The 12,907-nt window shown below is 29.7% G+C and overlaps 3 protein-coding genes across 3 annotated transcripts; all 3 read left to right on the forward strand.

Moving 5' to 3' along the window:
* The first annotated feature begins 1,292 nt into the window (after positions 1-1,292).
* Positions 1,293-2,127, forward strand: LOC112747260 (miraculin-like). The gene has a single exon (XM_025795221.2). The coding sequence runs from the start codon at positions 1,296-1,298 to the stop codon at positions 1,896-1,898; it is 603 nt and encodes a 200-aa protein (XP_025651006.1). The 5' UTR covers positions 1,293-1,295; the 3' UTR covers positions 1,899-2,127.
* A 506-nt stretch (positions 2,128-2,633) lies between these two features.
* Positions 2,634-3,452, forward strand: LOC112751526 (miraculin). Its single transcript, XM_025800686.2, has one exon. The coding sequence runs from the start codon at positions 2,695-2,697 to the stop codon at positions 3,307-3,309; it is 615 nt and encodes a 204-aa protein (XP_025656471.1). The 5' UTR covers positions 2,634-2,694; the 3' UTR covers positions 3,310-3,452.
* Positions 3,453-5,736: 2,284 nt separating this feature from the next.
* Positions 5,737-7,003, forward strand: LOC112747261 (kunitz trypsin inhibitor 5-like). Its single transcript, XM_025795222.3, has one exon. The coding sequence runs from the start codon at positions 5,770-5,772 to the stop codon at positions 6,388-6,390; it is 621 nt and encodes a 206-aa protein (XP_025651007.1). The 5' UTR covers positions 5,737-5,769; the 3' UTR covers positions 6,391-7,003.
* Positions 7,004-12,907: the final 5,904 nt, after the last annotated feature.

Genomic DNA, 12,907 nt, shown 5'->3' on the forward strand with positions numbered 1-12,907 from the left:
TGAGGTTCACTTGATACTGCTGATGAGTATTGATCAAAATTAATCTTTAAGTAATTTCGGTTTATTTCTTAGTTTAATTGAGGTTCATTTGGATTCAAAAATGAATTCGATGTATTTTTGTTAATGATTGAGTCTTTTTAACTGTTTGTTCAAATCTGAACTAATTTTGTTTATTTGTGTATTAATTGAGGTTCACTTGATACTGCTGATAAGTATTAATCAATTTTTTTAGCAAAAAAAAAAGAAATTATTCATGATCACTTTATTCAATTGCATTAGATTCCACTCCATTCCATTCAATTAGTTCAGTTTTGAACAAGCAGTCAAAAAAACTTAATCATCAACAAAAACACATCAAATTCATTTTTGGATCCAAATGAACCTCAAATAAACTAAGAAATGAACCGAAATTACTTAAGGAATAAAAGACTTGGTCAATACTTAACAGCAGCATTATCAAGTGAACCTCAATTAATTCACAAATAAATCGAAATTAGTTTATTTTGAACAAGCAGTAAAAAAAACTCAAAATTCATCAACAAAAACACGTCTAATTCATTTTTGGATCCAAATGAACCTCAATTAAACTAAGAAATAAATCGAAATTACTTAAGGAATAAAAAATTTGGTCAATACTTATCAGCAATATCAGATGAACGTAACCTCAATTAACACACCAATAAACCAAAATTAGTTCAGTTTTGAACAAGCAGTAAAAAAGACTCAATCATTAACAAAAACACATCGAATTCATTTTTTGATTCAAATGAACCTCAATTAAAAGGAAAAAAACGCAGTAATAATAGCGATAAAAGAACGATGATTGAGAGAAAACACGCAAAGAAGAAAAAGGAGAAATGCGAAGAAGAAGGAGGAAGAACGCGAAAAAGAAAAAGGCGGTGGAATACGAAGACGAAGAAGAAGGAATGCGAAGAAAAATAAAAAATAACGTGAAGAAAAAGAAGGAACGGGAAGAGTTTGCATTAGTGAAGCACGTGCTTAGATACTGATATAATAAAAGTAGTTTTTATTGAGTTTAGGCTAACTTGATTAAATTTAGTTGTAAAAAAAATTTGGATGTGTAGCTGGACTTTTATATATATATAAGCTATCCGCCGTTAGGTTTAAGTGAGTGTTTAGTTAATGGCTAATTGCATGAGTTGAAAAATTGAAACAAATGACCATCATTACCCACCAGTCCACAGAGATGTGACAGAACTGGAGCCATTATTATCACCCTATATATATTAGTTAATTAATTGTTACTAGAATTAATATTAACACAAAACAAAACAATGAATATGCCATTGCTTGTATTCTTATTTCTCCTTGCCTTGAGTAGGAAGCAACTGCTTGGTGCGGCTGCTCCTGCACCCGGGCAAGTGGTTGATACATCCGGTAACATGGTTCGAGCTGGTTTAAATTACTATATTGTCCCTACATACCCTAATGCCGGCGGGCTCACCCTTGCCAGCACAAACGCCGACGATTGCCCTCTTGACATCCTGGTTGTGGATGGATACCAAGGCCTTCCACTAATGTTCCAACCTGTTAATATTAAGAAAGGTGTTGTTCGTGTTAACACAGATCTCAATATCTATTCTCCGTATAATACGGATTGTGGGTCCGCAGTGTGGAGGCTCAAGGACTATAACTATGAAATTCGACAGCAGTTTGTTACCATTAATGGTGTTTTAGGGAATCCTGGAGCTGACACCATTGCAGATTGGTTCAAGATTGAGAAGTACGAGGATGCTTATAAATTGGTTTACTGTCCAAGTGTTTGCAATGCTTGTTATTACCGATGCAGCGATTTAGGAATTTATGAAGACGAGTGGGGTAAGCGTCTAGCTTTCAGCAATGTGCCACTCAAAGTTCAGTTTCATTATCGTGCATGAAGTGATGATGATCAGTTCCACCTATGTCTAATTATAACTATACTTAAAAATCTTAAGGAATATATAAAGCTAGAAACTCAGTTACAGTTAACTTTACGTGAAGTTGATAAATAAGAACTGTTAGATAATTTAATTGATTTGATTAAATTTTCATCTTACATCTCTCAACTATCAACTTCACGTGAATAAATGTGTAATAAATAATAACAATGCACTACTTGTGCTTTAGTCTGTGTCCTTATAATAATGCAAATTTGCTCAAGTTGACTTTTGAAAATTTTGACCCGGGAATTGAACTGCAAAATGCTTATATATATCATGTTCAATTAGAATTAAATCAGATATAACAAAATATATGTTTTAAAATATGATTTATTTTAGAAAAGACTGATTCAACTGCCACTGCCCTCTGGTACATTGTAAGTACCGATTTTTAGTCAATTTTTGTACTGATTTTTCTTTTTGGCCGATTGAGTCCAATTTTTCATATATAACCAATATAAGAGAGTTGTTTTCCATAAATTTTCTTCTTTACACTTTGTTATTTAATATATTGTATTATGCCAGTCAAACAAACTTCAAAAACCAGATATTCATAAGCGTGTGGTTTTATTTATTTATATACGTACGTGGTTTTATTAGTATGAGTTGAAATCATTGACTATACATCCCATTGCACACTAATCCACAGAACTATATATCCATCCTTACCCTATTAATTCACATACACTATCTTCTCTAATCCTATCACTATAAGTCACAAGAAGCACAATATTAAACTTCACATAATAAAACAATGAAGAACACATTACTTGTCCTATTCCTTTTCTTTGCCTTGACCACCAAACCATTCCTCGGTGCAGCGAGTACTGCACCGGAGCAAGTGGTTGACACATCCGGCAAGGTCGTCCGAGCCGGTTTAAATTACTATATTGTCCCTACTTCTCCTAATGTAGGTGGCCTTTCCCTCACCAGCACAGGTGAATCCACATGCCCTCTTGATGTTGTGCTTACAACATCGGATCCAAACGGTTACCGGGGCCAACCCGTGGTGTTTCAACCGGTTAACGTTAAAAAAGGCGTTGTTCGTGTTAACACTGATCTCAACATCTATTTCGCATATGAATCAATTTGTGAGTCCACGGTGTGGATGCTCAAGGACTATGATTATTCAACCGGGCATTGGTTTGTGACAACTAACAATGGTGTGTTGGGAAACCCTAGTAGCAACACCGTTGCTAATTGGTTCAAGATTGAAAAGTACGAGGATGGTTATAAGTTGGTTTATTGTCCAAGTGTTTGCAAGAAGTGTTACCACAAATGCAGTGATATTGGGATATATGAGGACCAATATGGCAAGCGTTTGGCCCTTAGTGATGTGCCATTCAAAGTTCGATTTCAACTTGCGTGAAGCTCAACCTATGTATAAATATGCCTAGATCTTGATGAATAATTTTTATCATGTACAACTTGTCCTTGACATTACTCAAGTTGAACTTCTTGTCGTTGACTAAATAAATTAAATAATAAACAATAAGCAACGTATTTTCTTTATTTTGTTCACTCTCCCAATAAAATCACTCGTTTTAAAAGTTTAAAATGATAAAAGAGATAATATAAATAGTTATATATATCTTTGACATGGTCTCTCAAACAATGACTTTTTTTGAGTTTGTTTAATGATTTTTTTTGCATATGTATTCTTTTATCTTTTTAATTGTTTTATACTATATTTTTTGGAGACTACTTCGATAAAGACATTAAAAATGTTTTTTTTTTAAAGATGTTTATATGTGTCATAATATTATTTGACATTTTTATTAAATCGGTTAATAGTTTATTTTTTAATAAATCAGAACTAAATCGATTTATTATAACAATAATAATAAATCTAATTGTCCGTATTATAATTATTAGACCCAATTTGATCCAATCGATTTACACAATCTAAATCGAATCATGTTTAAATTTTTTGTTAAAAAGACAAATATATCCTTGATTTTTGTTTAAAAAAACCATGATCCAATGAGTTATGTAAATTGATCGGTTCGACCCAATCTAATAACAATTGGGTTTATTGTTATTGTTATAAAAAAATCGGTTTTATTATAGTTTGTTAAGAAATTCAAAAATAACCAGTTCATTAATACGTCCAATAATAATACGATACATAAATGTCTTTATAAAAAGATGTTTTACGCGTTTTTATGGGAGTATCCTCTATATTTTTTTTCTTTTAGAATTCATTAAAAATCAAACTCTAAATTTTTTTAATATAAAATTATAATATTATGTCATAAAATTACTTTTTAAATAATTTAAACTAATAAAAAAAACATGAATCGTTATATCTACAACAACTCTTTTTTGTAACTATTACGTCTTTCATTTCAATATTTTTTAAAAAAAAAAAAAAACAAATGAAGGGATAATGGTGTTTATGGTTGGGTAAAATCGAACAAATGAATGGATAAGGGTGTTCATAGATCGGGTAAAATCGAATTTGTCCTAACTTAAATCCAGTCCTAAATATATGTCGGGTCTATTTTTTAGACCCTAATCCGGCCCTAAATCCAATGAAATCTAAACATTTTGAGCCACAATTATCGGGTCCAAATCGAGTGAAAATCAGGTCTTTAAAGTTTTAATAATAATTTATATAAAAACTTATAAATGATGTACTTATTTATAAAGAAAAAATTTGTTAATGAAAAGTTGATATCCATATTTAAATTTGAATTTGTCCATAAATTATAATTTGATGCTTTTTTGATCTATTTTCTAATTCAACAAGTATAATTAAAAATAAAAAAATAAGCTTATAATTAATATAATATAATATTTAAATTAATTTAAAACATATATACCTTTTCTAGTTTTCTTAAGGTGCACATGGGGCGGACGAAGGCGAGTTTACTTTAATTCAGACCCGATCTGAAATAATTATTAGGTCTATTTTTAAGATTTTTACCTAACTTTAAATCTAATAAAATTATACCAAATTAATCCTAAAATATTTGAAACCGGACCAAATTTTCGAGACACATCGGATCATGTACACCTTTAGGAAGGGATACGATAGAACAAAAATTGTAAGCACTGTTACATAGAGTAGGTGTACCTTTAGATGTTGTAATATCTGCTTCATTTATTTCGATATCAATCTTTTTTAATTATCGGAAAAAAATTGCACCTCAGAGTAACTTCAACGAGATTTTGTTTTTAATTGTAACTGAATTGACTTGGAATTAAAATTTGTATTAGATATAATATTTGAAATGATACTCGTTTTAATAAGAAGATATTGTATTATTTTTTAAAAAAATTAATAAAATATTATTATTTGTATATTTATTAAACTCATTAAATAAATATTATAACCTTGTTGCATAACGTTGTTAAATTGATAAAATGAAATAAAGTTTTATTATTAAGTTTTAAATTAATTTGTATGATATATGATTCCATAAATACTTATATAATATTATGTAAAATTTAAAATAAAATAAAATTAAAATCATTGAAGATGCTCTTAACATCACATGCATCATGCATCTAGCCCGCTAGCAAACTAGCAATAAAGCTTTGAACAATTGAATGAACAAACTGTACTATGGGCTTCTCTTCTATGGACATTATAAATGTACATTAAATAACGTGTTATTATTTATAAAATTGAGTAGGTTTCTTTCTTAAATATAGCAAATTGTATGAGCTGAAAAATGAAATCCATGTTCATCGTTGCACACATTTAAACTTGCCCGTCCACAGAACTAGACCTATCTTAACCCTATAAATTCAAGCTACATATCTTCTTCTATCACAAGTCACAAGAAACACACAAAATTATTAAACTTCATACAACAAAACAATGTTAAAGACCACATTATTTCTTGCTTTGTTCCTTCTCTTTGCCTTGAACACCAAGCCACTGCTCGGTGCAACTAATCGTGAACCCGAGCAAGTGATTGACACGTCCGGCAAGATTGTTCGAGCCGGCTCTCATTATTACAACATCATCTCTGCCACACCTAACTTATCTGGGATCTCTCTTGCCTTCTTTACAGGTAACGAGACATGCCCCCTTGACGTTGCGACCATAGATGGTTTTCATGGTTTGCCTGTAGTGTTCCAACCCGTTAATGCTAAAAAAGGCGTTGTTCGTGTTAACACCGATCTCAATATCATGTTCTCATATGATTCAAGGTGCGAGTCAATGGTGTGGAAGCTCAAAGACTATGACTATGCGACTAGACAGCGGTTTGTGACGACTAATGGTGTTTTAGGAAACCCTGGTGCCAACACTATTAGCAATTGGTTCAGGATTGAGAAGTACGAGGATGATTATAAGTTGTCTTATTGTCCGAAAGTGTGCCCTAGTTGTAGACATCCATGTATGGATATAGGGGTATATAAAGATCATAATAATTGGGGCAAGCATCGTCTAGCTCTTAGCAATGTGCCTTTCAAAGTGCGGTTTCAGCGTGCATGAAAACCATCTCTCCCAGGCTCGATTCTCCCCATAAGATGAAAATGGACTTTGTTTGGGAGGATCGTCTATTTTATAATTTATATTTCTACAGTATTCAAAGAATTACTCATTAAGCTTCTGGGTTGGTGAATATTCTGATACAAACAAAAAAAACTATAAAATAATAATAATAATAATAATAATAATAATAATAATAATAATAATAATTGAGAGAGAAGAAATCAGGCAAGTTCCTCTTCTTATTATTATTTTTTTTTTTTGTAATAATCAATGTCCCTCTGTATTCTATATATGATTTAATATGTATGTAAGTGTTTCCCTAATAATGATGATGATGATGATGTTGTACCGTACATGTGCTTTATTGGTTGATGTATACGATGAGACATAGACACAAAGACACAGATATTAAAGACATAGACATAAAATATTTGTGTCTATGTATTGTGTTTGGTAAAAATAAACAAGACACAAATATTTGAAAAAGACTGAATTATCTTTCATTTAACCACAATTTTATCAACACCACTACACACCCATCACTTCAAATGCTACATATGTCATTACAATTAAATTTTTATTTCTTTTCGTATTTTTTTCCTTCTAATATCATCTCAAATTATCATTCAAATATTAAATATACAGTTTTTTTTTTTAAAAAAATAGAAAACCAAAGCCTAAAATTTATCAAAGATTAATTAAAATTTAAATAAATAAAAAGTTAAATGTATAATTTTTTTTTGAAAAAAATGGGAGAACAAATTTGGTTGTAAAATCTAAAAGAGAAAGTAAAAAAAGAAATATTTGAAGAGATAAGAGGATAAATTTTAAAAATTTAAAAATTGAATAAGGGTAAAAGAGTAAAAAATTAGTGTCTCACAAGTTGTGTCTCAGTGCCTCATCAAATTGGAGGTACACAAATTTAGTGTCTCCGTGTCCATTCGTGTCCTCCCGTGTCCATCAAAAATTTGTGTCTCACCAAACCAAACAACAGACATGTGTCACCGTGTCCATGTCTCATTGAGACATGGACATCAACCAAACACTACCTAAATGAGCAATAAGGAACAAATTATTTTCAAAATAAATTCAATTTCGGAGCCATTCTTTTTTAATATTAGTCAACTTTTTTAAAATTATCATTTTATCTTAAATTTTAAACTCTAAAACATAAAAACTTTTTAAATAATAACTTTACGATTTAAAATAATAAAAAATTAACTAATATTAAATTAATTAATTTTGATTTTCTATACTTATTCTTCCCTAGTTTCCTTTTTTCTTCTTGACAGTAATCTCTATGTTTTTAAGTCTTGTGAGACACTTAGCTTCAATTCAAAACATACATTTAATTTTATGCTAAAGTGTATATAGGACTCCGTTGTATTCAACCAAGTTAGCTAAATTTCTAATGGTAAAACTTGAATGGCAATGATTTTATAGAGATCAAAATGTGTATTTACTATTTAGCCATGTCATTTTCATACCATTAAGTTTAACTAATATTGTAGAAAGAGATCGGCAACAATGGAGTAAAATCGCTGAAAAACAGAGAAAAGGGAACAGAGAGAACAGAGGATAAAGCGAAACTGTATTTTCTATTAATTTGCTCAAACAAAACTATAATCTAAATACAAGGAATTAGTTACAACTAATTTAACAAGCTCAAAATAAATGGGATCTAATACTTCAACTTAGCTTTCTGTTACCAATGTCAATGCCAAAAGCAGAGAGTTTGGTATTGGTAATCCATGCCTGCCCTATGCAATAATTAGGGTAAAAAACCATTATAAGCCAATGTCATCTAGAATTGACGTATATAAGCTAAATTAAAAATCGTTTCAGTAATGCGCCAGATGCTATATTTATATAATTCGAATCAGTATGGTTCGAACTGCATATGATAGTAATTCGAACCTGGGCAGTTCGAATTACCAGTTGATTGTTCTTCATAAATCGAACCAGGTTGGTTCGAACTAAGAATGCACCTAATTCGAACAACGTTAGTTCGAATTACACACAGGACGCGTTTCCAAATAATTCAAATTTGACTATTAAAAAATTAATAATTTATTAAAAAAATTTTATTAAAAAATTTATTAAAAAAATTAATAATTAAAAAATTAAAAAAAATATATTTTATTTCATACATTAAAAAAAAGCTAACAAAATATTTAATTACGAGACTTCTTTAAAATATTTGTGATCTATCAATTCGAATTTCAGACAATACTCTTTTGTCCATTTTTAATAGCTCATGAATATTTTTTAATAAATTTTTAAATAAATTTATTTAAATTATACTACAAAAAATATTTAAATAAAATAACTTAGGTAAATACATGCATGTACTCAAATTTTAAATAAAATATTCTATATAATCAATAATAATTTAGAAATGAAAGAAAATATTTTATTCCATACAAAACAATTAAAAAATATATTTTGTGAGAATAAAATATATTTCATAACATCTTTTAAGCCATTTTTTTTTAAATGGCTTAAAATGGCTTAAAAGATGTTATGAAATATTTTGTATTAGAATAAAATATATCTTTTAAGCCATTTTCATAATATCTTTTAAGCCATTTTTTAAAAAAAATGGCTTAAAAATGGCTTAAAAAATGGCATAAAATTATTTTGTATTAGAATAAAATATATTTTTAAAAAAAATAGCTTAAAAGATGTTATGAAATATATTTTATTCTCCTAACATCTTTTAAGCCATTTTTTAAAAAAAATGGCTTAAAAGATGTTATGAAATATTTTGTATTAGAATAAAATATATCTTTTAAGCCATTTTCATAACATCTTTTAAAAAAATGGCTTAAAATATGTTATGAAATATATTTTATTCTCACAAAATATATTTTTTAATTGTTTTGTATGGAATAAAATATTTTCTTTCATTTCTAAATTATTATTGATTATGTAGAGTATTTTATTTAAAATTTGAGTACATGCATGTATTTACTTAAGTTATTAGAACATTACAAATTTTTATAGTACTCCTAACATTTTTAAGCCATTCTTTTTAAATTATTTTGCATAGGATAAAATGTTTTTTGTAGTATAATTTAAATAAATTTATTAAAAAATTTATTAAAAAATATTCATGAGCTATTAAAAATGGACAAAAGAGTATTGTCTGGAATTCGAATTGATAGATCACAAATGTTTTAAAGAAGTCTCGTAATTAAATATTTTGTTAGCTTTTTTTAATGTATGAAATAAAATATATTTTTTTAATTTTTTTAATAAAATTTTTTTAATAAATTATTAATTTTTTAATAGTCAAATTTGAATTACTTGGAAACGCGTTCGAATTAGGTGCATTCTTAGTTCGAACCAACCTGGTTCGATTTATGAAGAACAATCAACTGGTAATTCGAACTGTTCAGGTTCGAATTACTATCATATGCAGTTCGAACCACACTGGTTCGAATTATATAAATATAGCATCTGGCGCATTATTGAAACGATTTTCAGTTTGGCTTATATACGTCAATTCTAAATGGTATTGGCTTATAATGATTTTTTACCCCAATAATTATTCTGAAATGCTTGTATAACATATTAACATTATTTGATGGTTAATAAAAAAAAAAGGTTCAACCAAGTCTTTTAACAAAGAGAAGGTTGATTGTAATTCTGCAAATAGCTTGGGGATTGCTCCCCTAAATTAATAGCATCAGGTGTGTGTAGTTCAAAGATTAAATTTTATTACTAAAAATATTATTTTTATGAATATAATACCTAAGAATGAGGTTATTTGGAATATATGATTCTCATATTTGGTTATAAAATTGGAAAAATATAAGTAATCAACAACATTTTTAAATAATGTGTGAACAATGTGAATTAATAGGGTTAAAAGAGTAAATTAATCTTAAATTTAATTAGTAGCATTAAATTATAATGTAGTGTATTTTTATTTGGTTGGTGGTTGTTCATATTATTCAAGATGGTCATTGTTTAGCTAAAAATATTATGTAATAATCCTAGGAATGATTCAATTTTTGTTTGATTGAGTTTAAATATCTTGGTCATATTATGTAATATGTCAAAATTACCTTTAATCATTTAAATTAAAATATTAATAACTAAAAATTAAATATAAACTTAATTAAATATTATATCTTTTACATTGATTTTTTTTAATTTACAAAATATTTCTAATAATAAATATGTAGTTAAAATTATTATTGACTCTAATTTTTTTTAAATTTACTAAAATACCCTTAATAACAAATATCTTTAATTAAAATTATTATTGATTCTAAATTTTTTAAATTTACTAAAATATTCCTAATATCAAATATCTTTTGTTAAATTATTATTGACTCTAAATTTTTTAAATTTACTAAAATACCCCTAATAACAAATATCTTTAGTTAAAATTATTATTGATTCTAATTTTTTTTAAATTTACTAAAATATCCCTAATAACAAATATCTTTAGTTAAATTATTATTGACTCTAAATTTTTTAAATTTATTAAAATACCCCTAATATTAAATATGTTTAATTAAAATTTACGCAAAATACGTATCTAAATTTTCAAAAATTCCATAATTCATAATTCGTCTCATAATCCATAATTTTTGGTGACTGAAATAAATTAAACAAAGAAAAACAAAACAAACAAAACAAGGAACTGTCTAAATAGAGGGACAGTCCCATTCAAGACTACTCTTAAACTCCTCCCAAGGTGAAAGAAGCTCCACATGCGAAAGTTGTAACTTCATCGCCATCTTTGCCATAGTATCTGCCACCGTGTTTGCATCTCTCATAATCAAACGAAAGTCAACCCGCCAATTCCAATGCATGATATCTCTTATTTTGAGCACCAGTGGATCAATAAACCCAAAACCATCTTGAGTAACAAGATTAAATGCTTCCACGCAATCCGTCTCACAAATAACATCTCGTTGACCCACATCCCAAGCTAAGAGATATCCTCTCCAAATAGCAAACAATTCTCCTTGAAGAATACTATTACTCTCAATCATTCCCAAACACCCCATTTGCCAGCTCCCATTACAATCTCTAATAACACAAGCAAAACCAACACTATCACCCGAACCAAAATAACTAGCATCACAATTAATCTTAAAAGTACCAATAGATGGGGGATTCCAAAAACCATTTAGAGTAGAGGAAAGAGACATACGTTGTAATTCAAAAATATTCCTAAGCTCCTTTTCTGAAGTTAATGCCAGACAAATCACTTTTTCCGGAGGCCAAGTTTCATGGGATTAAAGATGTCATTATTCCTTGCTCGCCATATCCACCAAAGTCCCGAAAAGAACTTGAACGGATGCTCTCTGCTATGATACAAGAACCAGTTCTTCAAATCCAAAGGATGACAAGAAATATCCAACCTATGCCAGACAAGCTGAGCTTTTGGACAATCCCGAATACAATGTAAAACTGATTCCTGGCTAGAAAGACATCTTGGACACCTATCCGATGACGACATCCCTCTTCTAAAGCGAAAACTTGCAGTAGGAAGAGCCTCCTTAAGACACAACCAAGCCAAAAATTTATACTTTTCCGGAACAAGCTGACGCCAAAGTCAAAGCCAATTCTCCCGCTCCTCCCAACCAAACAGCTGCTTACACAACCACAAGTAACCATTGCGTGAGTCATAGACTTTGGCAGCAGACCCACTCCAATACCAACCCACTTCCGGACCTGCTTGTTCATCTGGATTGTAAGAGAGAATATTATCTTTCAAATTTTGAGATAAAGGAGAATAAAGAGTATCCAAATGCCACCTACCAACCGACCAAATATCATGTATCCGGAGATTCGAATCAGAAATGTGAACATAATCCATCTCATTAGATAACCGTCCTTCTCTCCTCCAGCTAGAAAACCAAAAATTCTTGTTCAAATCTCCAATACACCAAGCAAACCCATCCTTCAACACTTCCCAAGCCTTGCAAAGACACCTCCAAATGGGAGAGTCCTTGTTCTTAGGATAACTAAAACAGTCATATAAAGATGATCGGTATTTGGCATCCAACAATTGGACCCATAGCTTGTTTGGCTGTTGGAAAAAAGTCCAAACTAGCTTCCCAAAAAGAGCAATATACACAATAAGGATCTCTAATCCCCAAACCTTCATATTTTTTTGGAGTAACCAGTACCTTCCAACTAACAAGATTCAATTCTCTTCCATCAACTTGTCCTTTCCAAAGAAAATTCCTCATCATAGACTCCAATTTACTAATGATTCCTTTGGGAAAAATAGAGACCTGCATCTGGTACGTGGGAATAGCAGCAGCAACAGAATTAACCAAGCAGAGCCTACCAGCCCGATTGAGTAAACTTCCTTTCCAGCTTGCTAGCCTACTCCGAATCTTATCCAGGACACCATTGAAAGCTGAACGAGTCACCCTAGAATGGCTAAGGGTAACTCCAAGATACTTGCCCAAGTCCTGGACAAATCTGATAGAGGATACCCCAGTAAAAACCTCATAATCCATAATTGAACTTATATAAAATAAAT

Source organism: Arachis hypogaea, chromosome 15, assembly GCF_003086295.3.
Source record: "Arachis hypogaea cultivar Tifrunner chromosome 15, arahy.Tifrunner.gnm2.J5K5, whole genome shotgun sequence".
In the NCBI taxonomy this organism is placed as follows: Eukaryota; Viridiplantae; Streptophyta; class Magnoliopsida; order Fabales; family Fabaceae; genus Arachis; species Arachis hypogaea.